We start from the raw sequence: 20,118 nt of genomic DNA, 5'->3' as shown, positions 1-20,118 counted from the left end.
CACACACTCTCTCTCTCTCTCTCTCTCTCTTACACACACACACATACACACACATACACACACACACACACTCTCTCTCTCTTTCTCTCTCTCTCTCTCTCTCACACACACACTCTCTCTCTCTCTCTCTCTCTCTCTCTCTCTCTCTCTGACACAGACACACACACACACACACACACACGGTGGAGCTCAGTTCTATTCCTGAATCCAGCTCTAACCATTTCAATATCTGTTCATCATCTCTCCTTCTTTCATTTCTGCTTTTCGTTATAGAAGTGCGTGTGTGTGTGTGTGTGTGTGTGTGTGTGTGTGTGCACACAAAACATGTTTACAACCCGAGAAGACTGCAGAGGATCACATGTACTACTGCTGGGGACAAACACAATCCATCACAACTGTTTAAACAAAACCACAGGAAAAAAAAAAGAGAGAGAGAGAGAGAGAGAATAAGAGGAGGAGGGTCTTGGAATAGAATGGATTCTTCTGGGACAAAAAGGAATGAGGGGAGGAGAGAGAGAGAGAGAGAGAGAGAGAGAGAGGGGAGGGCCTTTAACTACATCTGGAACTTATTGGGAACAGATAGAGAGAGAGGGAGGGAGAGAAAGAGAGAATAAGTGCGAGAAGAATGAAAGATCAACAATGTGTTTGAGTTTGGAATAAAAAGTTGCCTGCTCTGGCCATGGAAAAGCTGGAGTCTCGTTTTTAAAACAAAGGAAGGACTTTTAAAAAGAGCTGAAGGAGGGAACAAGTCCAGGAAAAGAACCGAGGAACCGAAGAGCATCAGAGCCTCAACACTGAACAAACTCATCATCCCATCTGCTGGCATCTGGCGCAGACCAACGACGACAATCTGGACTGAAATCACCCGAGATTGCAGACATATTCCTGAAAGATTCCTGGAAACGTTCCGAGTTTTTCTTCCCGAGTTCCCGTCTGCACTCCTCCTCCTCCTCCTCCTCCTCCTCCAGCAGGTAAATTACAGATCGCTTCTCTGCCTCATGTCATTATGGAGGTGTAAAAAATGGCTTCCAGGTGCTGAGGCATGATCCATGATCTACGATTCCACACATGCTTTGTCCCCAATCTTAGTATGGATGAGTGCAAAAGTTTGTGCACCCTTTACTACAAAGTCCTTTAATGTGAGTTTTGCATTTGTACAGATGTTCCTTTGTTCCAGTCATAAGCAACAATAATGATGATCAGCTGCACGATCGATCTGGAATGTGGCGAATTTTGCTGGTTGCCACTTTTGGGAAACGCTCTCCATAGACACTCTGATATCATTTTTATCTTTTAAATTTCCTTAATTTCCTGCTCCACAAAAGTGTAATATGTCCTAGTTTAGAGTGCGTGAGAGCTGATTTTGGATTTTGGATTTGAGTTTTTAAGACTTTAAGTTTCCCACATGTTTATTTCGTCAAATCATTAGACACCGTAATGACATACATGCCTTCAAATAACTCGATTAGAGCACATCAGCAGCGGATGTAAACATATCAGTGTGTTGATAAAGAGACCTGATGACTGTAATTCTCTTCTGGAGATGTAAAATTGTTGCCCAATTTTTTAGTTTTTCACACACAACCCAGAAAAGGGGATGCAAACTTTTGCACTGAATCACATGTATGAACTTTATCACGTTCCTCTCACATCTTTTTTTCCTATTTTACATGAGATCAGGGTCAGGACACATCCATAACCACATCATGGGGGGTTCTCTCTCTCTCCCTCTCTCTCTCTCTCTCTCTCTGTGTGTGTGTGTGTGTGTGATGTCATACCTTAAGTTTTAATCATACCTACATGTGGTTCCACTTTTCCTCATACCAGCGACATTACATGAGGATGAACTTCCTCTGTTAGTCCTGGTCTGATTTCCAGGAAATGATGAGATATTGTTTATTCAGGACGTACACAGGAAACACACTCTACTGTGAAACAATGATACCTGTCTACCTGTACATGACCTTCATTTCTGACATTTACATTTAAAAAACAGCTTCCATACAGTGATGTTTTTTAGGTTTTAGTTAAAGTTGCAGGCGAGACTCAGATCTGTTTTGTCTGAATAATAAACGCTATCAGCATCACAGACTCGGGTGGTTACTTCCTGTCAGGAAAAAGGCACTTCCTTTCCATGGAGCAGGTCACAGAATTCCACTGGAGTCAAAGTGAAGGCTGATACTCTCTCTCTCTCTCTCTCTCTCTCACACACACACACACACACACACAAATAATTACTATAATTTATTCAGTGTAAAAGTGTAGATGAGTTCAGACAAAACAAAGACAACTCCTAGAACATGTACATACATTACAACTCCTACCTATAAACTTATAAAAGTGTATATACAGTATATTTATGTTATATTAATTCATAATTCTATAAATTATCTTATAAATAATCTGCACTAATGCAAAGCAGAGACACTACATTTCTACATTTGAGAAATGAGTCAGAAATAAAAGCACTAAAATGACAAGTTTAAGGAAGAAGTGAAGAAAAGGTCAAATCTAGCCCAGTTCTTCCCTTCTACTGTATGTAAAACCCCCACACTCTTCCAAAAAAAAAAAAAGTTTCTTCACGGGTTCTTAGACTCCAAAAAAGAGTCTGAGTGTTGTACCTGAGTCTGAGTTGCAGGGTTCTACACAGAACCTTTAAGACAACGGAAGAACACTTAATTATCCTGAAACGTTTCCCTATCAGACAGTAGAACCACTTAACAAACCAAAATCCCTCCAGAGAAGACCTGATCCCCTTTTGTTTGTGGTTTTCATGTACATCCTGTTATTTGTACGTCTATAAAAGAGGGACTGAGTGAAGAGTGAGCAGCATGCGGGTTTCTGAGAACCCTAAATAATGAGAGAATGAGAGGAACGTGGTCATGAGGACAGCGTGGAACTGAAGTGTGACTGGATGATGAGCTCATCAGTAGAGGAGAACCTCAGAGTAGAGCCTCTGCTCCTCAGAGAAGTGTGGACTGACCTTCTCAACCTGCTGCCATGGCAACACACACACACACAGGAATAGAGGAAGGAGAATGGATGGATGGATGGATGGATGGATGAAGTGTGTTAATTGTGTGTGTTAGTGGCTTGTTGCGTGACGCAGCTCGTCTCTCTCCCGTCTCCTGCAGGATGGCCGTGTCCCGAGGCTGCCTGTGCTGCGTCAAATACCTCATGTTCATCTTCAACCTCATCTTCTGGGTGAGTTCATGGACTCGAAGTTTAAATCTTTAGGAAGTGACATGTAGCAGGATTACGGGATCAGTTCGGAGAAACAGACTTTTAACATCAAACTCTGACATTCCAGGATTTGGGATTTTTGATTGAAATGTTATTTATGAATGTTTTATTTCCTTCACAGCATTTACATCAAGCCTCTTCATTCTACTGTATACTCATTATTATTATTATTATTATTATTATTATTATTATTATTATTATTATTATTATTATTATTATTTCAGATGTTACAAGAACTCAGAAACAGAGCTGGTGTTAATTAAAGTCTCAACCTTTTCCCATTTGTCTTGTTTACAGTAAAATCAGACGTCACAACTGACCTACACTTTCACATTTTAGGATATTAATAACGAGCCAATTAAATGTTTAATGAATAAATTGAAAATATTAAAAATAAAGTGTATTATATTCAGGATGCTATGTGATACACAGTACTGTGTATACAGAAGAGTAGTGATGTAACTACAGAACGTTAGATTTAATCACAAAACAAAGCTTTTTGCTCTTAAAAATTAATCAGGTAGAGATTTTATTTTCTGTTTTGGGAATGAATAAACACACACACTGAGACATAAATATGAACAACAACAACAACAACAACAACAACACTACTAGTACTGCTAATAATAATAATAGTTTTATTTTCCTGACTTTATCCTCACCTGTGCTTGTCTCGTGAACAGTTGGGTGGGTGTGGCCTGTTTGGCGTAGGGGTGTGGCTTTCCTTCCGCCAGTCTGATATGTCGTACCTCCCGCTGTCGTTCCCGTCGCTCTCCGTGGCCAACCTGCTGCTGATTGCCGGGGGCGTTACCATGGTGACAGGGTTCCTGGGCTGTCTGGGGGCTCTGAAGGAGCAGCGGTGTCTGCTGATGACGGTGAGATGGACGCTCGGGCGCAGACTGATGACATCACAGCCAGTATAGCTAACACAGAGAGTGTGAGGTTCTCATCAGGTGCTCAAAGGTTCTTCTGTTCTCTTCCCAGTTTTTCGTGATCCTCCTGCTTCTGTTCCTGACTGAAGCGGCGCTCGTCCTCATGCTGGGGCTCTTCCACAAAGAGGTGAGAACCTGCAGGACGCTCACACACGGACGTGTAAACCTCCACACACGCACCTCCACACACACACCTCCACACACACACCTCCACACACGCACCTCCACACACACACCTCCACACACGCACGCACATGGACGTGTAAACCTCCACACACGCACCTCCACACACGCACACACACGCACCTCCACACACACACACACACACACACACTGACGTGTAAACCTCCACACACACACCTCCACACATGCACACACACGGACGTGTAAACCTCCACACACGCACCTCCACACACACACCTCCACACACGCACCTCCACACACGCACACACACGGAAGTGTAAACCTCCACACACGCACCTCCACACACACACCTCCACACACGCACCTCCACACACGCACCTCCACACACGCACCTCCACACACGCACGCACATGGACGTGTAAACCTCCACACACGCATCTCCACACACGCACACACACGCACCTCCACACACACACACACACACACACTGACGTGTAAACCTCCACACACACACCTCCACACATGCACACACACGCACCTCCACACACACACCTCCACACATGCACACACACGCACCTCCACACACACACACACACACTGACGTGTAAACCTCCACACACACACCTCCACACACGCACACACACGGACGTGTAAACCTCCACACACACACCTCCACACACACACACACACACACTGACGTGTAAACCTCCACACACACACCTCCACACACGCACACACACGGACGTGTAAACCTCCACACACACACCTCCACACACGCACCTCCACACACACACACACGGACGTGTAAACCTCCACACACGCACCTCCACACGCACACACACAGACGTGTAAACCTCCACACACACACCTCCACACACGCACACACACGGACGTGTAAACCTCCACACACGCACACACACAGACGTGTAAACCTCCACACACGCACCTCCACACACACACCTCCACACACGCACCTCCACACACGCACACACACGGAAGTGTAAACCTCCACACACGCACCTCCACACACGCACCTCCACACACGCACACACACGGACGTGTAAACCTCCACACACGCACCTCCACACACACACCTCCACACACGCACCTCCACACACGCACCTCCACACACGCACACACACGGACGAGTAAACCTCCACACACACACCTCCACACACGCACCTCCACACACGCACACACACGGACGTGTAAACCTCCACACACGCACCTCCACACACACACCTCCACACACGCACCTCCACACACGCACCTCCACACATGCACACACACGGACGTGTAAACCTCCACACACGCACACACACGGACGTGTAAACCTCCACACACACACCTCCACACACGCACCTCCACACACGCACACACACGGACGTGTAAACCTCCACACGCACACACACGGACGTGTAAACCTCCACACACGCACCTCCACACACACACCTCCACACACGCACCTCCACACACGCACACACACGGACGTGTAAACCTCCACACACGCACCTCCACACACACACCTCCACACACGCACACACACGGACGTGTAAACCTCCACACACGCACCTCCACACACACACCTCCACACACACACCTCCACACACGCACACACACACAGACATGTAAACCTGCATACACACACCTCCACACACACACCTCCACACACACACCTCCACACACGCACACACACACAGACATGTAAACCTGCATACACACACCTCCACACACACACCTCCACACACACACCTCCACACACGCACACACACACAGACATGTAAACCTGCATACACACACCTCCACACATACACACACACGGACGTGTAAACCTCCACACACGCACAGCGTCTTTCAGTACTTTGTTACTATGGTTACGCAAGCTGTTCTCTTCAAGCTGTTCTACTTGAAACCCTGCCTCAGAGTGTGATCTCTTAACAAAAACGATTCTTTACAGTAACAAACAAGTTCTCAGACAATAATTACTGTCTTATTTTACTGAAATTAAAAAAAAAACTATTAGACATATAAAAAAATGAGATATGAGGTGGATAAAAATTTGTCATATATAAAAAAAAAATCAAAATGAGAACAAATAAACAACAAAATAAATAAGGAAATAAATGATTGAATAAGTAACTAAAGCAAATAAGTAAGTAAGTAAATAAATAAATAAATATGTAAACAAGCATACATGTAAGTAAGTAAGCAAACAAGTAAACAAGAAAATAAATAAATGAGTGAATAAGTAAGTGAACAAACAAGTAAATAAATCAGTAAACAAACACAAATGAATGAATGAATAAGTAAATAAATAAATAAATAAATAAACTAATGAATGAATGAATGAATAAATAAATAAACAAACTAATAAAAATTAAAAAATAAAATAAAGTAAATAAATACCTAAATAAATGAATGAATATGTAAATATACAAACAAACAAATAAGAAAGTTAATTAATTAATTCTTTATTTTTCTGCATTTTCCAGCTGGACCAAAAAGCGAAGGAGGACCTGATTGAGGGAATGAAGGATTATGACACCAACCCCCATCTGAAGAGCTCCTGGGACAGTATGCAGAAAATCGTAAGCATAAAACCTACTTTTCTCTTCATCCGTCTTCAAGACGACGCTGTTGTATTTAAATCCGTTTATTTTCATGTCTCGTGCAGTTTAAATGCTGCGGCGTGAGCAACCACACTGACTGGTACAACCGGACGACGGAGGGACCGCCCCCTGAGTCCTGCTGCAGAGACCACACCCCTCCCTGTCACCGTTGGGAAGAGGTCAGAGGTCACGGTTAAAAGGCAGGGGGTCATCTGGGGTCAATTTCACTCCGGCGTTCAGAATCTGTGCCATGTGGAAAAAAATAAATGCATGAACATCTCTGAGAGATGACTGAGAGCCAGATTTAAACATGATCATCGTTTTGTTAAACAGCAGGCCTTTTTCACCGAAGCGAGAAGAAATGTTAAAAATGTTTAAAAAAATGGTCAAAGACGAAAAGAGAAAAATCGTTAAAACTTAGCCACAGAAATTTATTAGTACTTTATTTATTTTTTAGTTTGATGTTAGCTCCATTTTTTATAATGTAGATATTTACATTTTAAAATGATCATATCTTTTTTAATAGCAGAAGCAGTAGTTTGGTCTTGAATTCACTCTGTTCCTGTCTCTGTGTCTCAGCCGTGTTATGAGAAGGCGAAGGCGTGGGTTCTGGACAACATCACCTGGGTCCTGGGTTTCGGAGTGTGTCTCGGCATCGTGCAGGTAACTCATCACCTCTGAAAGGGTTTACGGTACGAGATATCACCCACAAGGATGTGAGGATGTGTTTTAATCAGAGCTGGCACCAAGTCGTTGTTTTGCAAGTTACGAGTCCTTAACTTTTCAGTTTCGAGTCCTACACAAGTCATAACGTGCTCTTTAGCGAAGTGATAATTAATGTAGTAAATTTATGCAAAAGTCATGCAGACTTTTTAAAACTGGTGTTCCTCACTTTCTAGACAGATTTTTAACTCAGTGGAACTATATGGATATTTGAGAGATGCATAACTATAACTATAAGAACAGAATATTTCAGTTTAATATCACATGAGATGAGGTGTAGACTGTGTTCACTATGGGTTTGTCTTGGGATTTATTTTGTGCAACTTTTAATACCAAACTGAATCTGAAATTGACACTTCAGCATCTGATATTCTAAAAGCACAGGTTCTATATGTTACAGCCCTTTTGTTGTTGAGAATAACACAATGTTTTTAGGCGAAGACTAACATCTTTGGGAGCATAGCTACCGCACAGGGCCTCTGTCATCAGGGAATGAGCGCTCTTTCAACTTTGTCGTTGTCTAGTGAAAGTCTGACTGCCTAAATGTGGACTTTGGAAATGATGATTGATGCTGATTTCCTGAAAATTAATTGTTTGTTGGAGAAAAAAAGAATATATCAAGTCTTTTCAAATCACATGGTTTGAGTCCAAGTGAAGTCACAAGCCATCGATGTCAAAGTCAAGTTGCAAGTCTTCTTTGATTCTGTCAAGTAGGGTAGAAAGTCAGCAAATTTGTGACTTGAGTCAAAGTCGAGTACAAATCATGTGACTCGAGTTTTAATGTCCACTTTGAACAATATCATTAAAAGCCAAACTAACTGTGTGCATGTCGAGGTACAAGAAAAAGCAAATACTTTCTCTAGAAATGAACTGTGATTTGTGGATAAAACACACGAGTACTTCGATGTCCTGCAGGAAGCCACAAGCTCTACTTTTCCTGATAAACATGTAAAACGTCAGTGTGTGTGATTTGTGGTTTGTAGACTTGCTCATGTTCCCCTTCTTTTCCTTCCTCAGATCCTGGCTCTGGCCTTCTCCATGCTGATGTACTGCCAAATCCTGCGAGTGGAAAAGTACATGGACTGATCCTGCAGATTAATAACAGAGAAGAGAATTTCACTCTCTCAGGACGTCCAAATTCAACAAAACCGTGTTTTACAGTCTTTTTAAATTCATTTACGTCCAACAGGTTTTTCAGCTGAACTTTTCTGCCTGTGCGTAAAGTTTATTAAAGTCGATTTCCATGCAGTTGTAAAAGTCCAGGCAGGTGAAGCGGTTTACTCTAATACTGCACATTTTAGTCATTAATAAACAGCGTGTATTGATCACATGTATGACTTTAATTATGTTGAGAGTGATGTTGAAGAGGAGGTTAAAGATTGTCTATGCTCTGTAGATTGTTGTTTTACTGTCTAATAAAGTGTTATCAAATATTAACAAGCATTTTAATTATTAAATTTGAAGGTTAAAGAGCCAGAAAGAATTTATACGTATTAATCATTGATGATGTGTACAATCACTAAAATGATTTATAATAATAATAATAATAATAATAATAATAATAATAATAATTAAGGTTGCATACTACAGAATAATTTTAGTGAGTCTCTGTTAATTGATCATTAATTTATATTTTGTTTTGGTGTTTTGGTTTCCCTTCTATAACTGTATATTATGTATTAAAAAGTAATTGTGTAAACAGGAATTTATGAATTTATGAGCAACTCATGAGTATAAGCATCAGGATCATTTCTGAATTCATTACAGTTTTTGAGAGCAGAAGGGGTCAGGATCACTGGTACCTCAGGAGTAGCATGTAGAGAGAGAGAGAGGGAGAGAGAGAGAGAGAGAGAGAGAGAGAGAGAGAGGGAAGAAAGAAGAAGGCTAAGGCCCACTAAGTGGAAGGCTGTTCCATAACTGTGGGGCTTTGTAAGAGAAAGCTCTACCCCCAGCTGTAGCACGCACTATTCGAGGTACCAACAAATAGCCTGCACCATTTGATCTGAGTAGGCGTGGCAGATCATAAAAGACCAAAATTTCGCTCAGGTACTGTGGCACGAGACCATTTAGTGCTTTATAGGACAATAGTAGTATTTTATAATCAGTGTGAAATTTGATTGGGAGCCGATGCAGTGTGGATAAGATAGGGGTGATGTGGTCATATCTTCTGGTTCAAGTAAGGACTCTTGCTGCTGCATTCTGGACTAACTGGAGCTTGTTTATGCTCCTACTGGAACATCCAGACAGTAAGGCATTACAATAATCCAACCTAGAGGTAACAAAAGCATGAACTAGTTTTTCTGCATCGTGTATTGACAATATATTTCTTATATGAAAAGCGATTCTAGTTATATTATCTACATGAGCTTCAAAAGAAAGACTAGAGTCGATAATCACTCCAAGGTCTTTTACTGCTGCACATGATGAAACAGAAAGGTCATTCAGAGTTATTATGTAATCAGAAAGCTTACTTCTAGCTGCCTGTGGTCCTAGTACAAGTACTTCTGTCTTGTCAGAATTAAGTAAGAGAAAGTTAATAATCATCCAGTGTCTAATGTCCTTTACACATTCATTTATTATAACTTTATTAAGCTGGTGTTTGTCATATGATGTTGCAGAAACATGCAACTGTGTGTCATCAGCATAAGAGTGGAAGCTAATACCATGCTTACGAATAATTTTACCCAGAGGTAATATATATAACGGAAAGAGCAGTGGGCCTAAAACAGAACCTTGCGGGACACCAAACTTTACCTTAGTATGCGTAGAGAAGTCACCATTGACATCTACAAACTCATAACGATCAGTCAAATAAGACCTGAGCCAGGAAAGGGCCGTTTCCTTAATGCCTACTACATTTTCTAGTCTATCAAGGAGAACAGCATGATCAATGGTATCAAAAGCTGCACTAAGGTCGAGCAGCACAAGCAAGAAGACACAACCCTGATCAGAGACCAGTAGTAGGTCATTTACCACTTTTACCAGTGCTGTCTCTGTGCTATGATGAGGCCTAAATCCTGACTGATACATTTCATGAATGTTATTCCTATGTAAGTATGAGGATAACTGCTGTGCTACAACCTTTTCTAGGATCATGGAGATAAAGGGGAGGTTTAATATTGGCCTATAGGACAATTGATAGGGGTCGAGGTCAGCTTTTTTAAATCAGGGGTTTGATAACTGCTAGTTTAAAAGGTGTGTGCATGTTTCTGTTTTGGTCTTATTCCTAGTTAACTTTGCTACAGTATTAAATAAGAATCTAGGATTATTATTAGGGTGGAGAGATAGATTGATCTAGCAGCGCTAAGGAATTTTCTATAGCTCAGGAGGCTCTCCTTCCATGCTGTTTGAAATACTACCAATTTGATGCCATTTATGTTATAATCTTTGAGTGGTCTGTTTTAAGGTGTGTTTTAAGCTTTTCTCTCTAATTATTTTAAGTGGAGCTACCTTATCTAGTATCATAGTTGGTAACTCTGGGAGATTATTGATAAAACTCTGTGGCAAGATGCATATATTATGATTAAGACACGTTTTAAATGAGATGAGATAATGATCTGAGAGCTTCAGACTGTGGAAATGTGATTATATTTACTATATTTAATGTGAATGTTAGTATTAAATCAAGAGTGTGACCACCACTATGAGTGGGTCCTATTACATTCTGACTGACCCCTACTGAATCAAGAATGGACACAACTGCTGTTCTCAGAGGGTCTTCTACATTATCAAAATGAATATTAAATTTTCGAACAATTAATGCTTTGTCTAAAAAATCAAACAGGTTTGAGCTGAAATCCGCAAATTCACAACGGAATTCAGAATATGGTCCTGGGATTCTGTAAATAATAATTAGCAGAATCGTCAGGGTAGACTTATTTTTTGTGGCTACGTATGTTATGTTAGTATAAGGAACTTCAAACGTGTTGAATTTATGACTAGGTTTTTGTGTGACACCTAGATTATCATTATAAATAACTGCAATATCCTCTATACCCTCTTTCTCACTGAGGTCATATCCTCTATACCCTCTCTCTCACTGAGGTCATATCCTCTATACCCTCTCTCTCACTGAGGTCATATCCTCTATACCCTCTCTCACTGAGGTCATATCCTCTATACCCTCTCTCTCACTGAGGTCATATCCTCTATACCCTCTCTCTCACTGAGGTCATATCCTCTATACTCTGTCTCTCACTGAGGTCATATCCTCTATACCCTCTCTCTCTCACTGAGGCCATATCCTCTATACTTTCTCTCTGACTGAGGTCATATCCTCTATACCCTCTCTCTCACTGAGGTCATATCCTCTATACCCTCTCTCTCACTGAGGTCATATCCTCTATACCCTCTCTCTCAGTGAGGTCATATCCTCTATACCCTCTCTCTCACTGAGGTCATATCCTCTATACCATCTCTCTCAGTGAGGTCATATCCTCTATACCCTCTCTCTCACTGAGGTCATATCCTCTATACCCGCTCTCTCACTGAGGTCATATCCTCTATACCCTCTCTTTCAATGAGGTCATATCCTCTATACCCTCTCTCTAACTGAGGTCATATCCTCTATACCCTCTCTCTCAATGAGGTCATATCCTCTATACCCTCTCTCTCACTGAGGTCATATCCTCTATACCCTCTCTCACACTGAGGTCATATCCTCTATACCCTCTCTCTCAATGAGGTCATATCCTCTATACCCTCTCTCTAACTGAGGTCATATCCTCTATACCCTCTCTCTCAATGAGGTCATATCCTCTATACCCTCTCTCTCACTGAGGTCATATCCTCTATACCCTCTCTCTCACTGAGGTCATATTCTCTATACCCTCTCTGACTGAGGTCATATCCACTATACCCTCTCTCTCAATGAGGTCATATCTTCTATACCCTCTCTCTCACTGAGGTCATATCCTCTATACCCTCTCTCTCAATGAGGTCATATCCTCTATATCCTCTCTCTCAATGAGGTCATATCCTCTATACCCTCTCTCTCACTGAGGTCATATCCTCTATACCCTCCCTCTCTCACTGAGGTCATATTCTCTGTACCCGCTCTCTCACTGAGGTGATATCCTCTATATCCTCTCTCTCACTGAGGTCATATCCTCTATACCCTCCCTCTCAATGAGGTCATATCCTCTATACCCTCTCTCTCAGTGAGGTCATATCCTCTATACCCGCTCTCTGACTGAGGTCATATTCTCTATGTCCTCTCTCTGACTGAGGTCATATCCACTATACCCTCTCTCTCACTGAGGTCATATCCTCTATACCCTCCCTCTCAATGAGGTCATATCCTCTATATCCTCCCTCGCAATGAGGTCATATCCTCTATACCCTCCCTCTCAATGAGGTCATATCCTCTATACCCTCCCTCTCAATGAGGTCATATCCTCTATAGCCTCCCTCTCAATGAGGTCATATCCTCTATACCCTCCCTCTTAATGAGGTCATATCCTCTATAGCCTCCCTCTCAATGAGGTCATATCCTCTATACCCTCCCTCTTAATGAGGTCATATCCTCTATAGCCTCCCTCTCAATGAGGTCATATCCTCTATACCCTCTCTCTCACTGAGGTCATATCCTCTATACCCGCTCTCTCACTGAGGTCATATCCTCTATACCCTCTCTCTCACTGAGGTCATATCCTCTATACCCTCTCTCACTGAGGTCATATCCTCTATACCCTCTCTCACTGAGGTCATATCCTCTATACCCGCTCTCTCACTGAGGTCATATCCTCTATACCCTCTCTCACTGAGGTCATATCCTCTATACCCTCTCTCACTGAGGTCATATTCTCTATACCCTCTCTCTCACTGAGGTCATATCCTCTATACCCTCTCTCTCACTGAGGTCATATCCTCTATACCCTCTCTCACTGAGGTCATATCCTCTATACCCTCTCTCTCACTGAGGTCATATCCTCTATACCCTCTCTCACTGAGGTCATATCCTCTATACCCTCTCTCTCACTGAGGTCATATCCTCTATACCCTCTCTCACTGAGATCATATCCTCTATACCCTCTCTCTCACTGAGGTCATATCCTCTATACCCTCTCTCACTGAGGTCATATCCTCTATACCCTCCGGCATATCCTCTATACCCTCCGGACTCCGGCAAGACTAGCTTTGACAGCATAACTAAAAGGAAGATCCAGAAGCTAACACAGACATGAGGGAGTCCTGGGACATAAAGCAGCAGCCACTCCACCATCAACACACCTGAGTGAACGTGTGAGAGTGGGGGGGCGACAGCATCCAAACATCCCAGTTCACCACAACACTCTATGCCTGTGAACCCTCCAGACCTGCTCCTGTACCTAAGAAAAAAACTATTTGCAAAAGATTTTTAGATTTTAGATTTTATGATCTCACTGAGATCATATCCTCTATACCCTCTCTCACTGAGGTCATATTCTCTATACCCTCTCTCACTGAGGTCATATCCTCTATACCCTCTCTCTCACTGAGGTCATATCCTCTATACCCTCTCTCTAACTGAGGTCATTTCCTCTATAACCTCGCTCTCACTGAGGTCATATCCTCTATACCCTCTCTCTAACTGAGGTCATTTCCTCTATAACCTCGCTCTCACTGAGGTCATATCCTCTATACCCTCTCTCTTGGTGAGGTTCACTCCCAATTTCTCCCACACCATCTCATTGCTACGTTCCCTCCTCTGGCTTCCTGCAGCTGCTGCATCACATTTAAATAAAATTAAATTCTAGTCTTGTGTTTTGTTTTTCATTCTGTACTAACCTCCCCAACAAGGTTTTTAGACTGATACTGCTTCTCTTATTCCCTGACCTAGTAAACCAGTGTGAGGATGTGTTTATTGATAAAGACTTGAAAGCACTTCTGTCAGTCGCTCTGGATAAGGGCATCTGTCAAGTGCCATAAATGTGAATGTAAATGCCACAAAAGTATTATAGAAAGACAGTTTTCATGGCTTTGGCATTTTTAGAGAGTTTCATTTGAAATACAGGGAAGAGGGCTTTAAATTACTAAACTTAATTCAATTCAATTCAATTTTATTTGTATATCGCTTTTAACGATGGACATTGTCACAAAGCAGCTTTACAGAAATAAATACATTCAAGATATAAATCTTGCCAGAGGTGACGGTGGTGAGGAAAAACTCCCTGAGACGATATGAGAAAGAAACCTTGAGAGGAACCAGACTCAAAAGGAACCCATCCTCGTCTGGGTGCAACGGATAGTGCGATTATAAATAAATCCCTTCTATAACGGTGTACTATATGGACAAATAATGCAATTGTGCAACCAGTAAATTCATCACAGTTTTCGCAAGAAATCCGGTTGGTTAAAATCTATCCACTGTCCACTCACGGCGTCTTTAGTACAACGCTGCTTGTAGCAACTGCAGCCCGAAAGCCACTACAGCAATCGCAGTCCCAAGCCATTACAGTACAGCTCCCCATATGAGATCCCCAAGCCATCTCCACAGCCCCCAGGTGGCACAATCCCCAGCAATCCCGATAATCTTCAGGACGTCCATATGGGGCCCCAGCAGCAGCGAGCGAACTCAACCGATGAGAACTCCAACCATAAGTAGGGCATCAGGATAGATCAGGCAGGTCCGGAGAGCAGAAGGGGTCAGGATGACTGGCATCTCAGAAGTAGTATGTGTAGCTTGACAGAGAGAGAGAGAGAGAGAGAGAGAAAGGGAGAGAGCGTGCAGAGAGCAAGCAGGGACTCCGGCAAGACTAGCTTTGACAGCATAACTAAAAGGAAGAGCCAGAAGCTAACACAGACATGAGGGAGTCCTGGGACATAAAGCAGCAGCCACTCCACCATCAACACACCTGAGTGAACGTGTGAGAGTGGGGGGGCGACAGCATCCAAACATCCCAGTTCACCACAACACTCTATGCCTGTGAACCTTCCAGACCTGCTCCTGTACCTAAGAAAAAAACTATTTGCAAAAGATTTTTAGATTTTAGAATCATTACGAAATTTGACTGGGAGCCAATGCAGTGTGGATAAGATAGGGGTGATGTGGTCATATCTTCTGGTTCTAGTAACAACTCTCGCTGCTGCATTCTGGACTAACTGGAGCTTGTTTATGCTCCTACTGGAACATCCAGACAGTAAGGCATTACAATAATCCAACCTAGGGGTAATGAAATCATGAACTAATTTTTCTGCATCATATAGTGACATTATATGTCTTACCTTAGCAATATTTCTGAGATGAAGGAAAGCAATACTAGTTATATTATCTACATGAGCTTCAAATGAAAGACTAGAGTCGATAATCACACCAAGGTCTTTTACTGCTGCACATGATGAAACAGAAAGACCATGCAGAGTTATTATGTAATCAGAAAGCTTACTTCTAGCTGCATGTGGTCCTAGTACAAGTACTTCTGTCTTGTCAGAATTAAGTAAGAGAAAGTTAATAAGCATCTAGTTTCATCCTTTACAGCTAAAATTACCAAAGCAAACTTCTTTGATTGCAAAAGAGAAGTTGCTGACTTTCTAATCTTGGATGAAATAAAGCACCAGAACTCTAACTGGAGTTTACTTACATGCGAACAAGACCAGAACAACTGCACAAAAACAACCCAGAATTTGCTTTACAAAGGAGTAGCTGATATCAAAAGCCTTACCAAATCTTCCAAAACTTTAACTGGGTAGAATCTAAGAAGTTTGTATTATATGGTCTTATATTACTTACATTATATATTATATTATATGGTCCTACATGGTATTATTTTAAATGATATTATATGGTCATATCTTCCAGCCCTAATGCATCTCTTTTAACCATAGACATTGTCACAAAGCAGCTTTACAGAAATCCAGATGTAAAAATGATCCAATAAAAACAGAAACATCCTCCCTTCCCAGGACAAATAATGCACATTCCATCTTTGCTGATATTACTTTCAGTATGTTAGTTTCATTTTGAACAAACACAGGGGTTTTTATATACACCCCTTTTTTCTGGTGACAGTAATGAATATGTATATTTGGAGATTTTGTTATCCAATTAACTGGGTTCTTTGGTTGGTTCCTTATGAGTATTCAATAGTATGCAAATAGACAACACCCATTTTTGAGTATATATTTTCCCTGAAAAGATCTTTCCCGAGTACAGATTGGACCCTGACTGTTCATCCATGCACCAGATCTGGGGCTGTTCAAGATCATCAACAGACCAAAACACTGGTGCAGAGAGAACATAGAATAAGAGGTGAGTAAAATCTACCTTTTATTCTCTAGCGGACGATGATTTGGACTGTAGGAAAATCCTGGCCAGGTTTAAGGGAATTTCGTGTCTTTAGGCAAAACCATGCACAAGACTCAGTGAGTGACTCAGAGTGAATCAGTGTACATGCTCGACTCACTGAGTGACTCAGAGTGAATCAGTGTACATGCTCGACTCAGTGAGTGACTCAGAGTGAATCAGTGTACATGCTCGACTCAGTGAGTGACTCAGAGTGAATCAGTGTACATGCTCCACTCACTGAGTGACTCACTCTTCTAAGTAATTTTATTTCATTTTCAGTTTAGATTCTTTTTTAATTTACATAATTATAACATTTTTATCATAAAATGAGTGTGTCACTCACATAAAAGAAACATTTTGAATGAATAAAGAGTTCAGTATTTTCTTTTTAGTTTATATAGGCCTACTGTGTATTTTTAACGTTACAACTATAAACTTCTAATGATTTTAGTGATTTCGGGTCGCATTGGTGTAATCCAGTGAGTCGAGCAGTTAAACTGATTCACACACTGAATCTCTCGGTGAGTCGAGCAGTTAAACTGATTCACACACTGAATCACTCGGTGAGTCGAGCAGTTAAACTGATTCACACACTGAATCACTCGGTGAGTCGAGCAGTTAAACTGATTGACACTGAATTACTCAGTGAGTCGAACAGTTAAACTGATTCACACACTGAGTCACTCAGTGAGACAAACAGTTAAACTGATTCACGCTGAGTCACTCAGTAAGTCGTCATTTAGGATGGCTATTCCACCTACCAGCACGTTTATGGGATGTGGAAAAACTCAGCACAGACAGTAACTCCAGCTCAGGATCAAACCAGCTTCATCCTCTCCTACTCCGCCTGGTGGTTAAACCCTGCATATACACATAGTCCAGCTTCTAACTTAGACAAGTGATTTGTGAAAGGACTCGATGGAAAATGCCCTGATCCCCTCCTAACCCCCTGCACCTAAGGGCTGTGTAATTATTAGATTTATCATTTTAGCAGAATGTGTTTTTCTGAATATAAAAATGAGATGCATCAGCAGTACAGAAGTCACTACGTCTGATTCTGTTTCTTATCTGTGTTTCCAGATAAAGAAAAAGTTTGGAGAAATGGGAAACCGCACATCGTCAAACTCCTCCTACACACTCAATCCAGCATCACCAAAAACACCTTTGTTCACAAATGCAATATACAGAATCCCATCTCTAATCTACATTAAAGATGACAAAACCTTTCTTGCTTTTGCTGAGAAACGAACCTCACCAGCTGATGTTGACGCCACTGTGCTGGTCATGAGGAGGGGAACAAAGCAGAATGGGGCCATTCAGGTGAAAATGCTAATACAGTCACGGCTTCTTTTAATTTAAAAATGTTAAAATCTAAATTTTGCTTTCATTTGGCAAAATGGTCACAGATGTGCTAATTTTTCTTTTCAGTGGTCACCTGTTGAGGAGCTTACAACAGCAAGTTTGGAAGGACATCGCACCATGAACCCGTGTCCAGTCTATGAGAAAAACTCTAAGACTGTCTTTCTGTTCTTTAACTGTGTGTTTGATAAGTTCACTGAGCAAGAGCAGATTCACAACCGTAAGAACAGGGCTCGGTTATGTTACGTTACTAGCCAGGACAGCGGGAAGACTTGGAGCAGCACAACAGACTTGACGGAAAGCGTGATTGGAAAGGAGATTAAAAAGTGGGCCACATTCAGTGTCGGACCTGGGCACGGCATTCAAATGTGTAATGGCAGACTTATCATTCCTGCGTATGTTTATTATATTGTTAGTTGTTGTACTTGTTGTTGTATTTGTTCTAGTTGTTGTTGCTCTGTAAAACCCTACGCTTTTGCGTTCTACAGTGACGATCAGGGGGTAACGTGGCACTTTGGACAAAGAGTAAGTGTCGAGTCTGCCGAGTGTGAGATGGCAGAGATCACTGACAGCAATGGCAAAAGTTACTTATACTGCAATGCCAGAAGCTCTAAGAAATCTAGAGTTGAGGCTAGGAGTCAGAACGGTGGAGAGGATTTTAGTGTAAACAGTACAGGGAAACTGGTAGAAACCCCTGGTGGCTGTCAGGGTAGTGTGGTGAGCTTTGCACATGACGAGAAGACTTGGCTCCTTTTTTCCCATATAACTGACAAAAACGAGAGAAAGGATCTTGGGGTTTATTTGAATAAGTCTCCTTTTAGTGCCAATGGTTGGAATAAACCGAGCATCATCAATCCCGGCGTCAGCGGATACTCAGATATGACTCAGTGCGACAGCAATGATCGCTTTGCTTGCCTTATGGAACGTGGGACAAACAAACTTGAAGAAATAGCATTTACGGAGTTTTCTCTCAATGATATCATGAAAGATCAGTAGATATATTTACGTGCATGATAATAACCTGAATAAAAAAATTCAAATATTCACCTAATACAGAATAGAAATGACTTGCTTTTCGTTTCTCCTGCCTGGATTTTGAAACCGCAGTCCAATAAACTTTCATGTTTTATAATTTCGAATTTCTGTTTCTGACACGAAAATAGAACGAATAAAAAGCATCGTAAAGTGGAGATTTAAACATTCTGCATTTAAACATCTTACCTGACTTATCTTAGTTTCATTTTCTTTTACATCACAAAAACCTGCAATTTTAACAGGAGTGTGTGGACTTTTTACATCCACTGTATATCTCAGTGTTCGCTTTATATATCTGTGTTCACTTTATATCTCAGTGTTCGCTTTATATCTCAGTGTTCACTTTATATATCTGTGTTCACTTTATATATCTCAGTGTTCATTTTATATATCTCTGTGTTCACTTTATATATCTCAGTGTTCACTTTATATATCTCAGTGTTCACTTTATATATCTCAGTGTTCACTTTATATATCTCAGTGTTCGCTTTATATATCTCTGTGTTCACTTTATATATCTCAGTGTTCACTTTATATATCTCAGTGTTCACTTTATATATCTCTGTGTTCACTTTATATATCTCAGTGTTCACTTTATATATCTCAGTGTTCACTTTATATATCTGTGTTCACTTTATATCTCAGTGTTCGCTTTATATCTCAGTGTTCACTTTATATATCTGTGTTCACTTTATATATCTCAGTGTTCATTTTATATATCTCAGTGTTCACTTTATATATCTCAGTGTTCACTTTATATATCTCAGTGTTCACTTTATATATCTGTGTTCACTTTATATATCTCAGT

The 20,118-nt window shown here is 41.3% G+C and overlaps 2 protein-coding genes across 2 annotated transcripts; both read left to right on the top strand.

Moving 5' to 3' along the window:
* The first annotated feature begins 535 nt into the window (after positions 1-535).
* On the top strand, positions 536-9,091 carry tspan4b (tetraspanin 4b). Its single transcript, XM_026911406.3, has 8 exons — positions 536-971; positions 3,135-3,204; positions 3,927-4,118; positions 4,228-4,302; positions 6,812-6,907; positions 6,994-7,107; positions 7,508-7,591; positions 8,669-9,091. Exons 2-8 carry the CDS (start codon positions 3,136-3,138, stop codon positions 8,735-8,737), a joined length of 699 nt encoding a protein of 232 aa, XP_026767207.1. The 5' UTR covers positions 536-971; position 3,135; the 3' UTR covers positions 8,738-9,091.
* A 7,644-nt stretch (positions 9,092-16,735) lies between these two features.
* LOC113525013 (sialidase-3) lies at positions 16,736-19,656 on the top strand. Its single transcript, XM_053239272.1, has 3 exons — positions 16,736-16,880; positions 17,997-18,236; positions 18,345-19,656. The coding sequence occupies exons 2-3, from the start codon at positions 18,018-18,020 to the stop codon at positions 19,269-19,271; spliced, it is 1,146 nt and encodes a 381-aa protein (XP_053095247.1). The 5' UTR covers positions 16,736-16,880; positions 17,997-18,017; the 3' UTR covers positions 19,272-19,656.
* Positions 19,657-20,118: the final 462 nt, after the last annotated feature.

The sequence above is a fragment of the Pangasianodon hypophthalmus genome, chromosome 13, assembly GCF_027358585.1.
Source record: "Pangasianodon hypophthalmus isolate fPanHyp1 chromosome 13, fPanHyp1.pri, whole genome shotgun sequence".
Taxonomy (NCBI): Eukaryota; Metazoa; Chordata; class Actinopteri; order Siluriformes; family Pangasiidae; genus Pangasianodon; species Pangasianodon hypophthalmus.
The sequence above is the reverse complement of the archived record's forward strand: the minus strand, read 5'-3'. Positions and strand labels throughout refer to the sequence as shown.

What these genes read in the sequence shown, in the direction of transcription:
- tspan4b (XM_026911406.3), top strand. Translation starts at nt 3,136, where the DNA reads ATGGCCGTGTCCCGAGGCTGCCTGTGCTGCGTCAAATACCTCATGTTC. An exon ending in TCTTCAACCTCATCTTCTGG is followed by an intron (nt 3,205 to 3,926) that starts GTGAGTTCATGG and finishes TCTCGTGAACAG; the next exon opens with TTGGGTGGGTGTGGCCTGTT. An exon ending in TGTGTCTCGGCATCGTGCAG is followed by an intron (nt 7,592 to 8,668) that starts GTAACTCATCAC and finishes TTCCTTCCTCAG; the next exon opens with ATCCTGGCTCTGGCCTTCTC.
- LOC113525013 (XM_053239272.1), top strand. Translation starts at nt 18,018, where the DNA reads ATGGGAAACCGCACATCGTCAAACTCCTCCTACACACTCAATCCAGCA. An exon ending in AGCAGAATGGGGCCATTCAG is followed by an intron (nt 18,237 to 18,344) that starts GTGAAAATGCTA and finishes TTTTCTTTTCAG; the next exon opens with TGGTCACCTGTTGAGGAGCT.